The 20,356-nt window shown below is 36.6% G+C and overlaps 1 protein-coding gene across 1 annotated transcript; it reads right to left on the bottom strand.

Annotated features, from left to right (window-relative positions):
• Window positions 1-568: 568 nt before the first annotated feature.
• Window positions 569-17,718, bottom strand: LOC129262458 (coatomer subunit epsilon-like). Its single transcript, XM_054900582.2, has 11 exons — window positions 17,307-17,718; window positions 12,869-12,931; window positions 11,690-11,790; window positions 10,971-11,073; window positions 9,909-9,958; window positions 6,532-6,585; window positions 5,116-5,197; window positions 4,660-4,815; window positions 3,723-3,791; window positions 2,884-2,958; window positions 569-2,283 (listed from the first exon to the last, which is right to left on the bottom strand). The coding sequence occupies exons 1-11, from the start codon at window positions 17,406-17,408 to the stop codon at window positions 2,239-2,241; spliced, it is 900 nt and encodes a 299-aa protein (XP_054756557.1). The 5' UTR covers window positions 17,409-17,718; the 3' UTR covers window positions 569-2,238.
• Window positions 17,719-20,356: the final 2,638 nt, after the last annotated feature.

Raw genomic sequence — 20,356 nt, 5'->3', positions numbered from 1 at the left:
ATTAATCTCAAGATTGCAATCCCAAGTCAACTTGGGATTATTTGCAAAATAGCACGCTATTTTACGAATTGTCGCGCTAATTCGTCGGTGCAGACGCACTCAGGATTATTTATTCACGGCGTCACACCATAATGCATCGAGGAATCGCTCTTATTGCGATGGTGGAGACGGGGTTTCTTGAATCTCGAGATTAATCGCGAAGAGAGCCGATCGGGCTAAATCTTGAGATTGAGCAAACTCGGGTTGGTGGAGCACCGCCTATTGTCTGCCTAGCAAAGGAGACAGGATTTAATGGCTTTAATCTCACTCTCTCAAGTTCTCTCATTCTCTGTCTCCGTCTATATTTTCTGTTTCTATTTATAATAGAATGCGAAGCAAAAGGAACAGGCTCGGAAAGACATGCTTATGTCACCATTCACCTGATCTTGGCAAGCTTTTGCTTCTGATGCTTCAATCTTCATCAGACCATCTAGTTGAAAACTTTACCAAAATCTGGTAAATTATAACAGACAGAAGATTATTTTCTCATGTTTTCACACTGACCAAATCAAACTTATGAGTCAAAGTCTTATGAATAAGTGCTACTGTTTATTCTGTGAGTAATGTCAGAATACACTATATCAAATTTACATATTTTAAACATGTCTGCATTGTTGACCAGAAAAATATTACAGAAGTTAAAAGAATGTTTTCTTGACATTTAGTGTTTGAGCTGAAATCTTGATTCTTTAAAAAGACTGAATAGATCTAGGAACTTATTTTTTTGTGTTGAAAGAGATGAAACTGTGTTACATTGAGCTGCCATAGATGTTTCCAGACAGACACTTGCAAAAAATTTGTATGAGATGAATAGCAGGGTTTAAAAAGGTTTTCAAAAATAAGAAATCCCTTTTCTCTTAAAATGTATTTCGTAAAATTCGTGTTTTTCTCGTCCATAAAAATTGTAATATGAAGATACTACGAATGGACATTTCTGCACATACATGATTCTGTTTACAACAGATAAATAAATATTGCTAAATGCAATGCACATTGTAAAATATACTTGGATCTAGTCTTTAGCCATGTACATCTCAGGTCTTGACAATGTGACAAAACTTCATTACAAAAAGTAACATACCCTCAAGATAAACCTTTGTATAAATCAAGATTTGATGACCCGATTTAATTCTTTTTCCATTCCTTGAGCTAACTTAACAGGGGAAATTAGAAATACACAGATTTTCATTTATCAGGCTTAACAGGAAAACGTAGTGTACAGATTAATTTCATAAATAAAATTAAGGAAATTTTACAAAAAATTATAATAAATCATAATTTCTTATAAATAAGTCTAGTACACGGGTCAGTGTCTCTCTTTTACTCTAAATAAAATGCTACGATTCATTTAACCCAAAGTATAGCCAGTTAAAAGTAAAATGCCAGAAATGACATGATTTGTGAAGAGCAATGAGTACATCATTGATGCCTTAGGCGCTATCTGTACAGATATTTGGAGGTAGGGGACATTAGTCTTAAAGATAAATACCAGTTGTGGTGACGATCTCAAAATGAATTCTAACGGACACCAATGAAATTACCACCAAAGTGTTTGTATGTATAAGTAAAAAAATATGTGCCAAATAGCTCCGGAAGAAAATGCGTAATTGCTGAGAAATTAGCAAAACAAGCACAGAATTCCATCAAATGTCGGGTATTTTTTTGAAACAATATTTATACATTGTCCTACATATGCGTTTCCGTATTAGTGATCATCATTATCGATTTTGAGCTAAGATTTCACGATTTTACAAAGATAAGTTTACATTAATGTACCAGATCTAGATGTATGATAATATTTTGACAATTAACCTTGATTTAAAAGACTTTCTCGTGAAATAATTCTTTGCTGCAACTACTGTCTTTTACCTTTAATAGGAACATAACAAGACCCTGATGCATAAAGTGAACTACTGCACCAATTCTGTATAGTAACTACCATGGTAACAACACTCAACAGCCACTGAAGTTACCATGACATAGTTACATGTACTTATACAAGGCCCTGGCCCAAATGACCAAAAAAGGCAGCGAGTCAGATTTGAACCTTAAACCTTCCACATGATACCAAGAGCATAAACCTACGTGGTTCATCCTTGAAGTCATACCAAATAGAAAGGGACATAATATGAATCTATTTACAGAGAATAAAGTTCTTTATTTCACATGGAATGACATCATACAAACAGACTGCGACCTCTAGCTGGAGACGTACTGGGTTGCTAAGCGATCAAACTCTGCTTCCTGGAAGACAACGAAAGAAAAGAAAGAAATACTTACTGAAATGCTTGGAATATTTGGAGCATTTGCCGCCTTATGTCATGGAACCGTAAAAATAGCCCACTCCCCCCCCAAAAAAAAAATATATATATTTTCTGCCTGGTGGGTATGTGTGCTATCCATTCACATCATGTCAATTAAACTCAAAACCTGTTTCACATTCCCATACTAACTAATAAATTTGTAGGGAACTCTTCCTAAATCAACTTTCTCATAAAGACCAAAGAAATCTCTTCGATTTAGGATGAATTTAACACAGAAGAGGTAAATAATACATTTTGCATTAGTACAATCCAGTCTGAAAATTTGCTATGACTAGGGCCCTGTAACACAATGGTTAGCAATTGATCATACACTTGATTTTTACGATTGATTGTACATTGTATTCAATGAAATCAATCGTAGAAAAAAATGTTCTTCGATCATTGCTAACCTTTGTGTTACCGGCCCCTGGGCTAATTTTCACCTTGCAGAAGGTTTATACCGGTAGCTATATACAGAGAAAACTCTTTTGCACCTAAATTATAAATATTGAAAAAAATACTGCAAGAACAGGTGTTTTACCTTTTCTAAATAGTCCTTTATAAATGGATGTTTGGCGTGTGAATCTTTCAGTTGTGTCAGGTAGCGGTTGGTCACCTTGATAAGGATAAAAAGATATTTCAGTTGGCTGAAACTGCAAGTGGCAAGGCGACATAGTCAGTAAACACGACGATAGACAAGTCTGAAAGAGTCGATGACATCACATACTATTTCCTTTGTATCTTTTATCATACAAGATGTCAAATATTTGATAATAAAGAGGCTCTTAATCGCACAAAATATATCAGTGGCGGTTTACACATGTTTATTGAACAGTAAAATCATGTGTTGTATATATTAGATAGGGAACAAATTTTGTTTCAAAATACAAACAAATAGTGTGTGACATTTGCATACTGCCTGTGTTGTGCATAAAACTGTTTTGTAAAATTAGTCAAAATTTGGAAATATTGTCATTTTCTTATTTTTTTCACCCGATTTTGAGGAATTTTGCAGTGCTCTATGCTTGTTTGATTTTCTCTTTTATTCAAATCATATTGTTTTTGGGGTGGACTTGTCCTTCCCCAGTTCTATACAAACACATTAGAAAACACTGCCCCTTGGACAGGGTGAAGGTCCAGTATACACTGTAGAAATCATCCCCTGTCTATATCTAGATCCCATAATTCTATATTTGTGTCTATCAGTCATTTTCAATCAAAGAGGCCTCAGTTGAAATATTCTATTGTAAAAGATATTATTTCAAACTATGATAACTCCTGCTTTCGAAATAAGATTGTTAGAACTATTACACATTTTTTAAGTGTTTAGCATCCCCTACTCCTATTTGGTATGTAGCACATTGATTCTTGATAGCTTACCTCTGGTGCTTTTCCCATATGTTGTGAGAGTACAATCATGTTGATAAGTGTCTCCGGACAGTTGCTATCCTGAATGTTTCAAAAATAATGAAAAGAAAAAAATTTCATCACAAATGAGTTTAAGCCATTTAAATTTATTTCAATACCATTCATTTGAACTTACATTTCAATTCTGTGGTTAAATTCAGTCCAATTTGATTAAATCTAACTTGATTCATTTCAATTCAAATTTAATTCAATTCAGTTCAACTCAATCCAATCTAATCATACCGAAGACAAAAAGAGCATGAGGCCAAGTAGCAATTCATGTGTATCAGCTGCACAGTAATGTTATTATAGCTTACAGAGCGCTACCAGTAGGCCCAGCCACCTCCTTACAGATTGTGATGTTAAACGTTAATCCAAGATGTATGTAACGCATTATTGTGATAATCGGCATCACTGAGACTTTACCGGTTGGAACAGGGGCATCTGAATAGTGCATTAGGCCTCTGTTATCGCATTGTTCAGTGCTTACGTTTCTGTGCGGCCAGCACAGGTCATACAAAGAGTTAAATTTAATCAAACCATTAAAGCCGGCATTATCATCATTCTGAATTCAAGCAGCTTATGCCTGGCATCTTTGCAGACAAAATAAAGAGCCATTTTGTTGTGTCAATGCAACGCCCTAACAACAGTACAGCACATTTTCACACATCGCATGCGTGCAAAAACGACCTTAGCAGCACGCATAAGGGCATTTCTGCACCGATGGGGAGTGCGAAAACATTTAAAGGCGTTTTTGCACCAACCCAACGATTTATTGCAAAAAACAATGACACATGCACAAGTGTTTATCACATTCAGAGGACACATGGAACACACAAGGATTATGGTGTCCCTGGCTTTCCATAGTTGCAATCGATTGGATCAATTGCAAAGCCCAGTGAAACCATACCTTGTTGATGGCTTCCTGGAGGATATCCTCGGCATCCTCCATCTTGTTCTGCTGCATGTAAGCCGAGGCTTGACCGTTGAGAAGGAGCGAGGTGGAGGAGTTCTTGTCCGCTAGCTCCTGGAAGATGTAGAAGGCATCCTGCAACTTCTCACCTCCCTGATAATAAAAAGTAATGGATAATAATGATATGATATGGAACAATCTGCCAGAATATCTTAGGAATATACCAACAAATGAAAAGTTCAGAAAGAGTTTGAAAACATATCTATTTAGCATTTTGTAAACAATTAAGAACCCAATGCTCTCCACTCCACCCCCACTTGTTAAAAGCACTATTAAGAGACAAGATTGGTGACTAGATTCCACTATCGACTGGACTGAAGGTGCACGGCACAATGCTAAATATGGAATTTAGGTTAACAATCTATAAACTATTTACTTCTTGGATAAACTCACCACTGCTAAATTAAACCATGCTTGTGCTAGCTGTGTAAGGGTGGCGTCATCATCCTTTTCCTGCATTTTCTTCACTTCTTTCCTGATAAATAGACAATTAAAAATAAGTGTTCATATTAGGAGGACATTTATATATAAAATGGAAGTAATATAAGCTAGATCTGGGCTCCGTAACACAAAGATTTAGCGATCAATCGCTAAATGGACTGACCAGTCAGGATCAATGTTACAAGCGCATTTAATCAAAAATACTGACCAGAAGCCAATCAGAAATGTTCTTTCATATTTGCTATTCATTGCTAAGCCTTGTGTTACGGGGCGTTGGTGGGTGTTTTATAAAGCTGTTTATAAGTTACAAATGGCTTTCCGCACGACTGGTGATCCTTTCTTGTGCTAAATGATATATCCATACAGACACCTTTATGAAACCCTTTATGACAAGGCCCCCAGAGGAATATCTGCTTCACAATACCAGTTATCATATTATCATGTTGCACAAAGAGAAAGACAAAAGTGATAACTCACAAGCATCCATATTTTCAAGGAAATAAATAATTTACACAAAGTACATGTAAATCCCGCTATCCAAAATATTGACAAATAGACTTTATAATTTATATGACATCTAGATAGATCCTTGTCATTTGATTGGTTGGTCAATATCGATCATTTGGTCCATTTAACAATGATGTCATCAACCGTGCAATTTTGGATCCATACGATTTTGTCCATTGCACGCGCGCACCCAGACTGCAGGCACCACACATGTTTGCAGCGCACATGTTGTATGTACGCAATACTTAACAGACCGAGCTCACACTGTATGAGCATATTTTGCATCAAAATTCACATGAAAAAGAATCTATTTTTAGTTGTCATATAAACCAAATAATGAATGTTCTTTTCATTCGTGCAATGGACAGTATACTTCACTCGGTGAAAGATGAAATGAATGATCCAACATGAATGATCATTTCATCTTTCACCTCATGAAGTATTCTGTCCATTGCACTCATAAACATTCATTATTTGTATAATGTCTCACTCAAGGAAAACAATTCTGCATTTTCAGAATGGTTGTTTTTCAATGCCTGTTCATTCAAAAATACATTTTGTACAGAAACAAATAGCAATTTACGGGAACTAGTTTGCAGCCTTTAGGCATTGAGTTGCCCCCCCACCCCTTCTCACTTTTGGCTAACCCAACTACACTATTCTCAAATATGGCTAGTGGGGGTACTGACTGAATTAAGCACACTCAATTTTCTTTAAAATTTGGTCTGCTGTAAAAAAAAAAAAAAAAAAAAAAAAATCCAGAATATCAACAAAATTTTGAGACTTTTTATTTTTAATCCGAACTTAAATGAATGATAAACTGGACCCCCTCCACCCCCCAAAAAACCCCTCAATACTTACCTTGCTAGATCAACTTTATCCAAACTCAAGTAGCATTGTACACTCATTGCAATGCTGTGTAATAGGGAGAAAGAAAGACAGAGAGAGAAGATTAACAAAAAATCTCTAATCCTGGGCCCCCGTCTTACAAAGAGTTACGATTGATCCGATCGATTGTAACTATATGGAAATCGATCAGTGTCATAATTTTTTTTAAACAAAAAATTTGTGCAATGTCCTTTGTATGTAAAGAGAAGCACAGTGAATTTTCAAGAAAACTATGAATGCATGAATATACATCATAGCTAGAAAATATTTTGAACTATGCATAATGGATGTTGACGTTGCTGGCCATCCATAGTTGCGATTGATCGTATTAATCGTAACTCTTTGTAAGACGGGGCCCAATGGACAAAGAATCAACATGTATGATTTGTGAACCCAGGTCCATGTCACACAATGTAAAGAAAAGCATTATTTAAATTGTATGCTTTCTAACCTATTGGCCCGAATTCACTAAGGTGGTTTTTAAAACCATCGGTTGAACCCATGGTGTATGCAGATTTCCTGTATAAATTACGCTTATTTACGGCGTATGTTGAAAAATGTCCAATGCTGATGCACGCTTTTGTCACAGTGCGCCAATTGACGCCTCTTGCCATGGTTAAATACGCTATTTTGATGGAAAAAAATCCATATCTTATTGTTCGAAATAGACATGAAATGAAATACTCCGAAAATTTGCTTTGCCCAATTGATCGTGGGCCCGGCAGCCGCTGTGCAGCGCCAGATCGACGAGGCTCTATCCCTTTAATAATTGAACGCCAAACAGGGTAGCAGCAACTCCCATCTTTTAACGTCTTTTGGTCTGACGCGGCCTGGGTTTAAACCCCCGACCTCCCGGTTGTGAGACGGACGTTCTACCAACTGAGCCAACACACCGGTATTCATGAGTCTACTGTTTTGAATTAATGAGTCCACTGTTAAAACAGTGGACTCATGAATAAAATAGCGTACTTAACCCAGACCTGCCAACCTCTGGGAATGAAAAACTGTATTCTGTGATAAAACAAGTGGAATGCCTCTGGCCGTCTCACCTGCATCACGCGATTCAATATAGCAGCAGTGCTGATTTTGAAAACTACTATAACTCGCACAAGATGTTCAGTGATACTTCATACTTGGTTACTCTTATTTCCACGTTTTATGAACTAGACCAATACACTTATAGAGATATGATGGCAATTCAACAAATACCCCCAACGTGGCCAAAGTTCTTTGACCTTACATGACCTTTGACCTTGATCATGTGACCTGAAACTCGCACAGGATGTTCAGTGATACTTGATTACTATTATGTCCAAGTTTTATGAACTAGACCAACACACTTTCAAATTTATGGCTGTAATTCAACAAATACCCCAATTTGGCCAAAGTTCATTGACCCTAAATGACCTTTGACCTTGATCATGTGACCTGAAACTTGCACAGGATGTTCAGTAATACTTGATTACTATTATGTCCAAGTTTCATGAATCAGATCCATAAACTTTCAAAGTTATGATGGTAATTCAACAGATACCCCCAATTCGGCCAAAGTTCATTGACCCTAAATGACCTTTGACCTTGGTCATGTGATGTGAAACTCATGCAGGATGTTCAGTGATACTTGATTAACCTTATGTATAAGTTTCATGAACTAGGTCCATATATTTTCTAAGTTATGATGACATTTCAAAAACTTAACCTTAGGTTAAGATTTTGATGTTGATTCCCCCAACATGGTCTAAGTTCATTGACCCTAAATGACCTTTGACCTTGGTCATGTGACATGAAACTCAGGCAGGATGTTCAGTAATACTTGATTAACCTTATGGCCAAGTTTCATGAACTAGGTCCATATACTTTCTAAGTTATGCTGTCATTTCAAAAACTTAACCTCAGGTTAAGATTTGGTGTTGACGCCGCCGTCGCCGCCGTCGCCGCCGCCGCCGCCGCCGCCGCCGCCGCCGCCGCCGCCGTCGCCGTCGCCGTCGGAAAAGCGGCGCCTATAGTCTCACTCTGCTATGCAGGTGAGACAAAAAACTGTATTTACAAAAAAAAGTGTATTTCATAATAAAATGCTTGGCGTACTCGCTCATCGCGGCGCTCAAGCTGCATGCAAGCTAAAATGCGCACTGCTCTTGCAGATGAAAAAAAAAACATTAAAACATGTGTATATCTTCACCCTGGTTTGAACAAAATGATTGAAAAAAAAACAAGTTACCTGAAATTACATTGATCTAATAACCATATTTGTGCACGTTTTATGAAATAGAGACATATAGAGATTATTTGTCTCAATAAATTACGATTTAGTTTAAAAAAACAAAAATCGTACTGCCGTATTTTGGTTGCAAAAACGTACTAAATATGGCTAAAACGTACTGGTTGGCAGGTCTGTTAACCATGGCAACAAGCGCCAAATTGGCGCACTGTGACAAAAGCACGCATCAGCATTGGACATTTTTTAATATACACGGTAAATAAGGATAATTAATACTGGAAATGTGCATAAACCATGGGTTCAACCGATGGTTTTAAAAACCACCTTTGTGAATTCGGGCCATTATGTTTGAACAATTAGAAATCACAGTTTTGATTAATGAAATTGTGGTCTAGGAAATTTGAAGGGAAAGACCATTTATCAAAATAAAGTTGTTTTTAATACAATAGGAAATGATTAAATGAACCTTTACAGAAGATCAAAAGGGATTTCTTGTATGATGTCAATTGTAACATACTTTTTCTCAAACTCTCGTGTGGCTTTACCATTTCAGTAAAACTTAATTTTCCTGTACAATGAGTACACATTCAGACACAGTATTCATACACACTGCTCACTGCTATGAAAATATTGATTTAATTATTATAAAACATTAAAATGTGATAGATCGCAAGTGATGTCAATATTTTTAACCCAACAATATTCCTATCTTGTTATAGATTTTTTCAGCAAAGTATTGTTCATATATAAGTTGGCACTCATTTGAATTAAAAATACACAAATTTGATTGAAATCACATTATTTTCTGTTTGTTAGTCCCATCCTGTCAGATTCACACACACTTCTGGATCACGTCTTACAAAGTGTTACGATTGATCCAATCAACCTCAACTGTATGGAAATCCATCATTGTCATAATATTTTATACAAGAAATTTGAACAATGTCCTATGTAAACAAAGAGAAGGACACTGAATTTTCAAGAAAACAATGAATATACATCATAATTGGAAAATATTTTGAACAATCATGCATGACAGATGTTGATGTTGCTGGCTTTCCATAGTTGTGGTTGATTGGATCAATTGGATCAACTCTTTGTAAGACGGGGCCCTGGGTCCATATATACTTACCATTCCAGTGAGTCAGACTGCCGTAAACATCTCAGGGCTGAATCATAGTTCTGGGAGAAAAATAAAGCAAAGTTAAGCAATTATCAATCATTGCTGCTGTCTTGGTGAGGGTGATGGCATATTATATCACTTCCATCAAAGAAGATATATTGGCCGAATTCAAAATAAGTCTAACCTACAGACTGCCGCCCAAAGACAAAAGGAAGCAACTTTAAAATGTTGAATGAGTCTTTAGTAAATGAGGAAAATGTGTCCTTGTTTAATGTAGAAAACTAGAAATGTAATAGCATTTCTTGATTTTGAAAATCTATACATGTATTTAAGAAATTATAGGCTATATGACTCTAATTCCTTTACAGAAAATATCCCAATCAAGAAAAAAAGTCAAATTTGAAAGAAATTTTAGTTGCTTCTTTTGGACATTGGATGGCGGCAGTAGAGTTGCATGCTTCAACTCTTACTACTTCTGTTTGAAACATGCACTGGTGTCGACCGTGACGTCATACTATTCAAGTGGGTGGAGGGATGAAACAATATATTATCCCCCTTGAACAATAGATTCACAACACAAATCGACACCCATGACGTTTACAAATTTAGTGTATTAATTGGTAACAGTGCAGTGCACTTTCAGCAAAGAAATAACAAAGTGCAATGTACTTTTATCTATTAGCTTGTACACTGTTCAATACAATTTACTTTTAATAACAGGTAGGCCTATTGTAATTCTGGATCCAAGCCATCATTTAAAAAAATCAGGAAAACAGACAAAACCAACAGGTTTTCAAAAATTTTGATTTGTAGGGAGAAAACAAAGTAATTTATAGCACCTTTACTGCTACACTACATGTTCAATGTCAAGCCTCACGACAATAGACCTTATGACGTCATAATCTAAAAGCGCCCTCCCTCGGAGGATTATAGGAATACGCACTGGAGTTGTCAGAGATGCGCCAGCTGAAGATCACAATCACATGCAAGACAATGGCTTCAGCCTCTAGGATGGCGGTGCAATGAAGTCAATGCGAAAGATCTATTATGGTAAAAAATGGGTTTACTGACCTGTTCATGGTAGTAGATAGATCCGGCCATTAGTAGAAAGGTATCACTGTTAGCATCCACACTGCTGCTCATCTTACTCTCCAATTCAGATACAACCTTGTCTCTACATAGGTGAAAGGTCATACAGAGGTCAAAAGTCATTGAGGTCAAAGGTCACAAGCAATGTAAACATGTTTTAAATCAAAAAATGAAATACAAAAAATACTAGCCATTCACAGAAACAATACATTGTTAACTTCCCTTAGAAATTGGAAATTGCGAACAGGTTGACTATCCCTATACCACAAAAGGAACTGTGGTCCTGTTTGGGTATTTTACCTATCTGTGACATCATTTATGTTAAGAACCTATCTTCTAGTGAAGAAAATGATACATGTAGACCACTTGGTCATCTCCCGAAACAGAATACTGAGCCAGTAGTCTTCAACATATTTTTTCAAATCCAAATATATTCAGACAAATATATCTAAACTCAACCAGATATTTTCCATAAAACCTGTTATATATTAACTGTTACAAGCTACCGAGAACATGGCATCTGATTGGATAATAGAAAAATGCATTTGTCATTGATAACAACATTCATAAAATAAGAGCCTGAACTAAACTTTATCTGTAAGCTGTTGACTATAAATGGACATGATTGGTCCTTGTACAGAGCAAATGAGAAGGACAGAATTCGGTCATCAATGGATTATTAAGAGGTATATCCACATTACCTCTTATCAGGGTTGGCAAGGTAATCAGCAAAGAGGCGTACGGCATTTAGCTCTGGTGATGAAGCACTCGACAACTCATCCAAAACCACTCCATATCGACCCTATGATATAATAAATAGAAAAATTAACATAAGGGGGGGGGTGATATCATAATAAAATGTAGTCAGAAATTAAGGTACAATAATAAATTCACAAGGTTTCTTCCTGGTTTATACAGTAGAATGCACAGCCATGTGTACATACTTCCTATCTGACTAGATTTTCATTCCTACTTGGTCATTCCATAAAGCTATTTGTACAAGTTACACACAATGTTATGCACGACAGGTGGGTTCCATGACATTTGCTCTGGCGACAATTGCTCCGCTGTAAATTCCACACACTAAATAGAATGACCAACTCCAACCCTAGATTTAAAACTACAAATATTTTAATACTAGTAGACCTATTGCATCCGTATGGAAACAGAATTGATTTTTGGTAAAATCTCTATAAGTAGCAAATAAGATTTCATCTGCAATAAACAAGATTGTATTTGTATTTTTTTTTACAGTTTTACACCATCAATTACGTCTTTTATCCTCCGTTCTCTTACATGTACCTTCAAGGATCTGCATATTTCTAATAATGACAAACACATGATCCAAGCAGATAAGTTACCTGACAATGCTGGTACATGTATATACATGATCTATTCTTGTTATTATTATTATGATATATTTGTGATAACTGATATTTACAATGCCCAGGTTTACAGTATATCATGACATTGAAATATTTAAAAAACATACACTACTACACGTTTACACAGGACTACACTTATGGGCCCCATCATACAAAGAGTTACGATTGATCCACTCAATCGTAACTCTATGGAAATCTATCAGTGTCAAAAAAAATTCTACAGGAAATTTGCACAATGTCCTTTGTAACAAAGAGAAGCACAGTGAATTTTTAAGAAAACAATTAATGCATGAATATACATCATAGCTAGAAAATATTTTGAACAAACATGCATAATACATCTTGACGTTGCTGGCCGTCCATAGTTGCAATTGATCGGATCAATCACAACTCTTTGTAAGACGGGGCCCAGAGAACTCCTGGACGACCACAGTTAAACATGGATGCCATATAGGCTACATCTTCTTTACAATGAAAAAAACAATAAGAACTTACCGCAGCAGCATACGCTCTGTACATGTAAACATCCCTTGAAAGTACCAAATCTGGATTTGAAGGCTGGTTGAAAAGAATTAGAAATAGTTTGAGTTGTTATGTTAAATAGATTACAAATTGTCAATAAATGTAAGGTTAGGGCCTTGTAGCAATAAAGATGAAATTAATTGCTCAATGAATTTCAACTACAAATCATCTGGTAAACCAATGACCAATACCATAAATTGTAAATAGCTGATCTAGGGCCCTGCTTTGAAAGGTTGTGTGTTGGGATCACCCCCCCCCCCAGCCCAGGCAAGGCATGATGCAGTCTCAACGGTCAAGATGCCCTTAACATGACTTGAAGTTGAGACTTGAGACGGAATGAGTTTTCCAAATAAGAAATGCTCATTTAGCTAAATGTTTATTCATGCACAGCAGCAAGTTTGCATTATTTACTATCACTAACTACAGTCCATGTTGAGAGCAAAGTAAAAAATTAAGTTAGTGAAAGAGATGTTGAACACATGATGAACAAAGACTTTGGGGAATAAAATTAAGAATAAGATCAAAGAGAAAAAAATTATAAGTTTTTGAGGTTTAATTGATTAATTAGATATTGGGGAGAAATTCTGGGTTAATAATGATTATTACTTTGCTATACAAAATCTATATATTTTTAATTTGACGCATTGAAATTCAATAAAAAAATATAGCAAAATCGCTTACCTCAGCCTGAAAAGTGGTTTCGCATATCTCTTCCATGGAAGTAAAAGGAAGCCTGATGGTGGCGTAAATAAATTTCATTTAACCTAAATTCAGTTTGTCGGTAGTTTTATAACTGTCTAAATTCATTTTATGTGCAATTCCTATGATTATTTGATAAAATATGGACACCAATAAATGCTTTCAGATTACTATTGCTGATGATATTTTTTGGAAATCATTTAAAAGCGACGACAGATCTTTAAAAAATCAAAATTTTACGTGCCTTGAACAAAAACAGCAGTGCGAGCCTTTGTTCGTTTGTCAACAAACGATCCACCAAAAGTCTATACAATGAAAAGACTGGACACTTTACCGACTTCGGGTAATGCTTTGCATCAATTTGCGTGTAAAATAGTTTTAGTGCCACTCACGGGGAAGAGCCCCGGTGAGTAGCAAAAACGGGTTTTGGCATACATTACTTCTGTTATGAAGTGATGTTTACCAACTTCTCAAAAATCCATTGTGTTGTCATGATTGTGAAGACCCAATCACATACGTAGAGCGAGGACCCGAGGTTAGCTTAGCTAACCTCGCACTACGTGTGAGAGAAAAAATCCTGGATTTTGAGTGGCACTACACAAAACATTTATTATAGCCTATATACAGTAGAGGCGCACGGCCAACAAGCCTTGAAATAAGCACCTGTGAGCCGGGGGCAATTTTTTTTTTTAATTGCCCCCGGCTCACGGGCTTTTTACAGGAACCGGGGGCAATTTAAAAAATAAATATATAACGGTGAACCACACCGCAAATTTGTTTATAGTAAGCGCAGCTCCTGCAATTTTTTAATTAGTACAAGAATAGCATGCTAAGTATTAGGCTTATTCAAACATTTAAGAAATCAGATTTAAATGTTTAAGTGTGTTTTGACACCCTCACTCCACATCCCCTTTACAACCACACACACATGGGCTTATTTATTTTTCATCTTTAATGAACCATGACGCTCGCGTCCGTAACGTTGGGGAAGTACAATAAGAAACAAGATGGCGGCGTAAACATCGGGCAAGTCTCTTCCGTCTTTTCACAATATTTTTTCATTTTTTTTATGAATTCTTGTTTTAAAAATAACAACGAGAGCGTAGAAATGTCGGAAATGAAGTTTTATCCCATGTACATGATTTAGAGCTAGATCTTTTAGAAGGAAAGTAGAAATCTCGGGGGTGAAAGTTTCAGGTTTTGGCTTCCTTTGTGTGGGTCTATGAGGTAGAAGTCCTGGCTTCGTATGAGAGTAACCTTACGTTAGTAAATGATTTTTACTCTCTAGAAGCCGCCTGGCTAGTCAGAAGCCCATTTGTTTTGTGTGTGGATGACAACAAAAATCCTTATCAAAACAAAAGTAGACGGTGAAAAGGGGTAATTTTACATGAGGAATCTGCCTATCACATTTTTATTTGCCGCCAAGGTAATTTTGCAGCAAATGTAAACAAAGGAAATTGGTCTCCCAAACTGGAGTGGAGACTCAGACTGTCTCTGAAATTGGATACCCAAATTATTTACAAAAGTCTCTGATATTGGAGCTAATCTCTCTCTTGGGAGACAGTTTCCCATATTGGCCGTGCGCCTCTACTGATATGATATAGGCCTAGGCCTATTTTATTTTTAACATTTATTTTAACTTAAAATGGCTTCCCGAAACCACTCTAGGCGACACCCCAATACTTACCCGTGCTAATAAACTGGGACTCCACTCACGCGCGTTTGGGCCTCCCTAGCTTAGAACTAAGCACTAATATCACCTTAAAAACTAAATCTACAAGGTATGTATAATCTATTTATAAATTTAATAATGTTTAATCGGTACTCACCGGTTCTTTTGTTGCATTTTCAGACCATTTCTCACAATTCTTCGTAAATATTTGCGGCAAATTTTGTCGCCATAGACAGCTTAGCGTCCATCTTTATTGATAAATGGAGCGCCCTTTACGATAGTTGTTAATGCCGCGGAGAAATCGTTAGGCATTTTGGCCTGTGTTCAAGGCGTTCTTTCTGTTTTATTTTTATATTGAAGATTGTGCATTTGTTGAATAGCGCCGTCTACGTCAGGTATGAGATCGAGTGTATAAATACACTCTTCCAAAATAATTATGATTCCGACCTGGCGCTGTTTAACTTCAATCTCTTTCACCTAAATTAGCGATGAATGCTAGCATTATAAAATATATATTATTAACGTCTGACGAAAAGAATAACCAACCGATCAGCTGACGAGAACGCGAATCACGTGATCTTCATATCAGCTTCGATCGCGAGTCAGAAGAGAAGAGCAGTTGCCCAGAAAATCAGGAAAAAGCCGTGAAAATGTAAGTTCCCCTTCATTTCTTTCAATTTTTTTTATTGCTAACAATGTATTCAATTAGTGAGATCGAAATGTAATGATTAGACAGTACGATAGCTTGTAGTTTTGATAAAATACAAAAATAATCATCTTCACAAAGATTTCTGACACAAAATACTACTGATGTCGCCTATGAGGTCCATACATGTAATGTTGGACCTCATTGGTACTAGGAGTGCCCGACACTCCTAGTACCAATGAGGTCCAACATTACATGTATGGACCTCATAGGCGACATCAGTAGTATTTTGTGTCAGAAATCTTTGTGAAGATGATTATTTTTGTATTTTATCAAAACTACAAGCTATCGTACTGTCTAATCATTACATTTCGATCTCACTAATTGAATACATTGTTAGCAATAAAAAAAATTGAAAGAAATGAAGGGGAACTTACATTTTCACGGCTTTTTCCTGATTTTCTGGGCAACTGCTCCTCTCTTCTGACTCGCGATCGAAGCTGATATGAAGATCACGTGATTCGCGTTCTCGTCAGCTGATCGGTTGGTTATTCTTTTCGTCAGACGTTAATAATATATATTTTATAATGCTAGCATTCATCGCTAATTTAGGTGAAAGAGATTGAAGTTAAACAGCGCCAGGTCGGAATCATAATTATTTTGGAAGAGTTTATTTATACACTCGATCTCATACCTGACGTAGACGGCGCTATTCAACAAATGCACAATCTTCAATATAAAAATAAAACAGAAAGAACGCCTTGAACACAGGCCAAAATGCCTAACGATTTCTCCGCGGCATTAACAACTATCGTAAAGGGCGCTCCATTTATCAATAAAGATGGACGCTAAGCTGTCTATGGCGACAAAATTTGCCGCAAATATTTACGAAGAATTGTGAGAAATGGTCTGAAAATGCAACAAAAGAACCGGTGAGTACCGATTAAACATTATTAAATTTATAAATAGATTATACATACCTTGTAGATTTAGGTTTTAAGGTGATATTAGTGCTTAGTTCTAAGCTAGGGAGGCCCAAACGCGCGTGAGTGGAGTCCCAGTTTATTAGCACGGGTAAGTATTGGGGTGTCGCCTAGAGTGGTGCCCGAAACTGTTTTTGCATTTGCCCCCTTTCCTTTTTATTCCCGTGAAATGGCTTTCACGCGACAGACGCTATTTGCGATAAATTCTATAGCTTGCCATCGTAGCCGCTAGAGTATATTTCATTTTATGATGCACAGAAAGCAATTTTTTGGAACTGTTTGTTTGTAAAACAAACCATCATCTGGCAGCATCCAGATGCAACATAAAATGTATTGCATGGGACCGTACAACAAAATTATTCTTGCAATCTTTCCAATTAATTTGATGCACATCGCATCTAATGACTTTACCTTTAACTTTTGGGCTTCGTTGATACACTGTTGAAAGCTTCCAATGTAAAATGAGTTCCTCACTTCAAATAATTCGTCCACATCATCATTCTTTGGTGCCATTTTGGAGATAAATTTAGCTCAATTCACAGAACCTCAGGCTTCACAGACACGTCACTTTGCAAGTAGTCTTTGTCAAGGATCTAATACAAAAGAATTACTGCACGCAAATTCTTTTTCATTAATTTATTTCATTTCCGATTCATTTCCAAGAATACAATGATGATATTGAATATCAATACTTTGAAAACCATCATCAATACAATCAGAAGACAAAGAAAATACACACGCACAAAAAAGAGAAAGAACGTCAGTTAATGCCTGGGGCCGGGTATCAAAAAGAAAATGGGTTGGGATTGGTGTTGGGATTGGTGTTGGGGTTGGCTGGCGGGTTCGGGTTTAAGACCGCACTTTTTCTTGAATTATGTTTTTTAATTGCTTTTCTAACCGTTTTCCTCTGCCATTTTTGCCTGGCGCTGGTAAAATGACAGGACTGAAATTTCAGAATATTTGAAATGCATCTGCCGACTGCAGTATTTATTTATGGCAAATTCATTATAGCGCTACTTGCAGTCTGTCCAAAATGCCACCCCGATCCCTTTCTTTTCTCCTTTTCTCTCCCTCGCTCTTCACTTCCTTTTCTCTCTCTTCTTCCTCTCCCTTCCCTATTTTTCCTTCTCTTTTTCACTTCTTCCTTTTCTCTTCCTCTCCTCTTAATCACCTTTTTTTTCTTTCCCCTCTCCCTTCATTTTTTCTTTCTCCTAGCTTTCCTCTTCCTTCCCGCTCTTTTCCTCCTCTCTCCCCCATTCTTTTACCCTTCCTTTCTTTCCTCTCCCTTTCTCCTTCTCTATTTTTTGGTCTCTCTTTCCTTCGATCTTTTCTCTCATCTCTCCCTTCTTTTTTAAATTTTCCCTCTCCTTTAATTCCTTTCCATCTCTTTTCTTTACCCTCTTCCCTTCATTCCCCTTCCTTTTCTTTTCCCTCTCCCTTTCCCTTCCGTTTCTCTTTCACCTCCTATTCTTTCCCATCTCCCCTTCTTTCATTATCCTTCTCTTTTTCCTCCCCCCCCCCTTCCCTTATTCTCTTTCCTTTCTCCCTTTTCTTCTCCTCTCTTTTATTTTTTTTGGGGGAGAGGAGGGTGCATCGGTTATCATGAAAATCTTATCAGGGTTGAATTTAAGCAAGCATCTGTTAAGACATCGCACAGAGGCTACCACCCATGGTTTTATGATCTCATTGGAAACTTCCACCCCCTTTCCTATACCCGCTCTCCGCCAGGTCACAGTCTATTATAAAGACAGGACTTATCTCTATCCCACTCTATAAGGCATTATGTCTTTTTCACTCTCTCTTGCCAATACCCAGCTGATCGTGTAGTCATTGTGACATAAAATAGATGAGTCTTTACTCAGGAATATCTCATTGATAAATGTCCATAATCCACAAGAATTCAGGAAGAGATACACGAATGTCTTAGAAAAAAAGTGTAGAAAGATTTATTTACAAATTCAGAATGATACATTTCTGTCATGTTTATATCAAGATTTTACTTTAAAAGAGGACGAAACCCTTGAGACTGACCAGTTGACTTCAAATAGATCAATAAATGTGTGAGGAAGATTGAATGAATAATTAGTTAAAAATATGGGCATCTGAATATTCAGATCAGTAACACTATGTAGATCTTCCCATGGGCATTGCGACCAAGATCTGTGACGTCACACACGTACAACTTCCCCATTACTTTAATACATATTTCACTTAAATTTTCTCTTTTATCAATTCTTTGCAAGATAAGGTGTTCTTTTTTATGAGGGCATGTAATAATGGTTCACAACAATGTATCATGGATGAATTGTTTGTCATATCAATAGAATGAGCAAAAAAGAGATGTTTTGGGGTATATTTTTAGTGTCCAAGGGGGAGAGTTTTACATGTGTGACATCACAGATCTATCACCTTTTTCACATTGCCAATTAGAGGATCTCAATAACATTAGTGATCTTTACATTCAAATGCTTATATAACTTTCTTATCGCTTGACCAATCTTACTCAAAACTTTTGATGATCTTATTCTTTGATCTATGCCCCGTCTTACAAAGAGTTATGTTTGATCCAATCAATTGTAACTCTATGGAAATCCATCAGTGTCATCATTTGTTCTACAGGAAATTTGCAAGATATCCTTTGTAAACAAAGGAGCACACACAAAATTGTCAAGAAATCAATGAATTTATAGATATACATTTGTATCTAGAATTTTTTTTAACAAACATGTATTTTATATGTTGACTTCGCTGGCTTTCCATAGTTGCGATTGATCGGATCAATCACAACTCTTTGTAAGACAGGCACCTTGTTTCATATAAGCTAACCTGCTCCAAGGGTTTCATTCTCCTTTAAAACAATGTTTCCATTGAATTATAACCCTTCTTCTAGAAAATGAAACACAGGTAAAGAGTCTAACAATACAGGTACATAAGCCATCCATGGAGCAAGGTTTGAAATTGTACCCTTAAATATTTCTTTACTTATCACCAGAACAAGATATTTTGACCTTTGACCTTGTGATCCACAATGCTAATCAGAAGCCCGTTCATAAAACTTGTTATAATAACAAATTTGCAATAAAAGTTATAGACTACTATGATCTTTCAATCTGATTGGTTGATTGTACATTCATTAGAGATATAGTGCATTTGTTATTGTAACAGGTCTTTGTGAAACGGGACGCTGATCATCGCATCAATATCCATACAAGAGCAAAGTTTGAAGTTGATGGTCCTTTGGCCACTGCTCTTTGGCCTGTGACCTGTGACTCTGACCTCGGTATACTAAAATATAATCAGATCATCATAGCCGAATGAAAGCCAATTTGAAGTTGATCCCTACAACTGTCTATATCACAAGATATGTAGATGTATCTGTGATCTCTGACCTTGCCAACTCTTTGACCTTTGACATTGATACCTCGAAACTGAGCAGGTCACTGTCACTCCTGAATGTATCT

This window comes from Lytechinus pictus, chromosome 5 (assembly GCF_037042905.1).
Source record: "Lytechinus pictus isolate F3 Inbred chromosome 5, Lp3.0, whole genome shotgun sequence".
In the NCBI taxonomy this organism is placed as follows: domain Eukaryota; kingdom Metazoa; phylum Echinodermata; class Echinoidea; order Temnopleuroida; family Toxopneustidae; genus Lytechinus; species Lytechinus pictus.
Note: the sequence above shows the minus strand (reverse complement) of the source record. Positions and strands in the feature narration are given on the sequence as shown.

What these genes read in the sequence shown, in the direction of transcription:
- LOC129262458 (XM_054900582.2), bottom strand. Translation starts at nt 17,408, where the DNA reads ATGGCACCAAAGAATGATGATGTGGACGAATTATTTGAAGTGAGGAAC. An exon ending in CAGTCTGACTCACTGGAATG is followed by an intron (nt 6,586 to 9,908) that starts GTAAGTATATAT and finishes CCTATTACACAG; the next exon opens with CATTGCAATGAGTGTACAAT. An exon ending in TAAAGGACTATTTAGAAAAG is followed by an intron (nt 2,284 to 2,883) that starts GTAAAACACCTG and finishes GTTGTCTTCCAG; the next exon opens with GAAGCAGAGTTTGATCGCTT.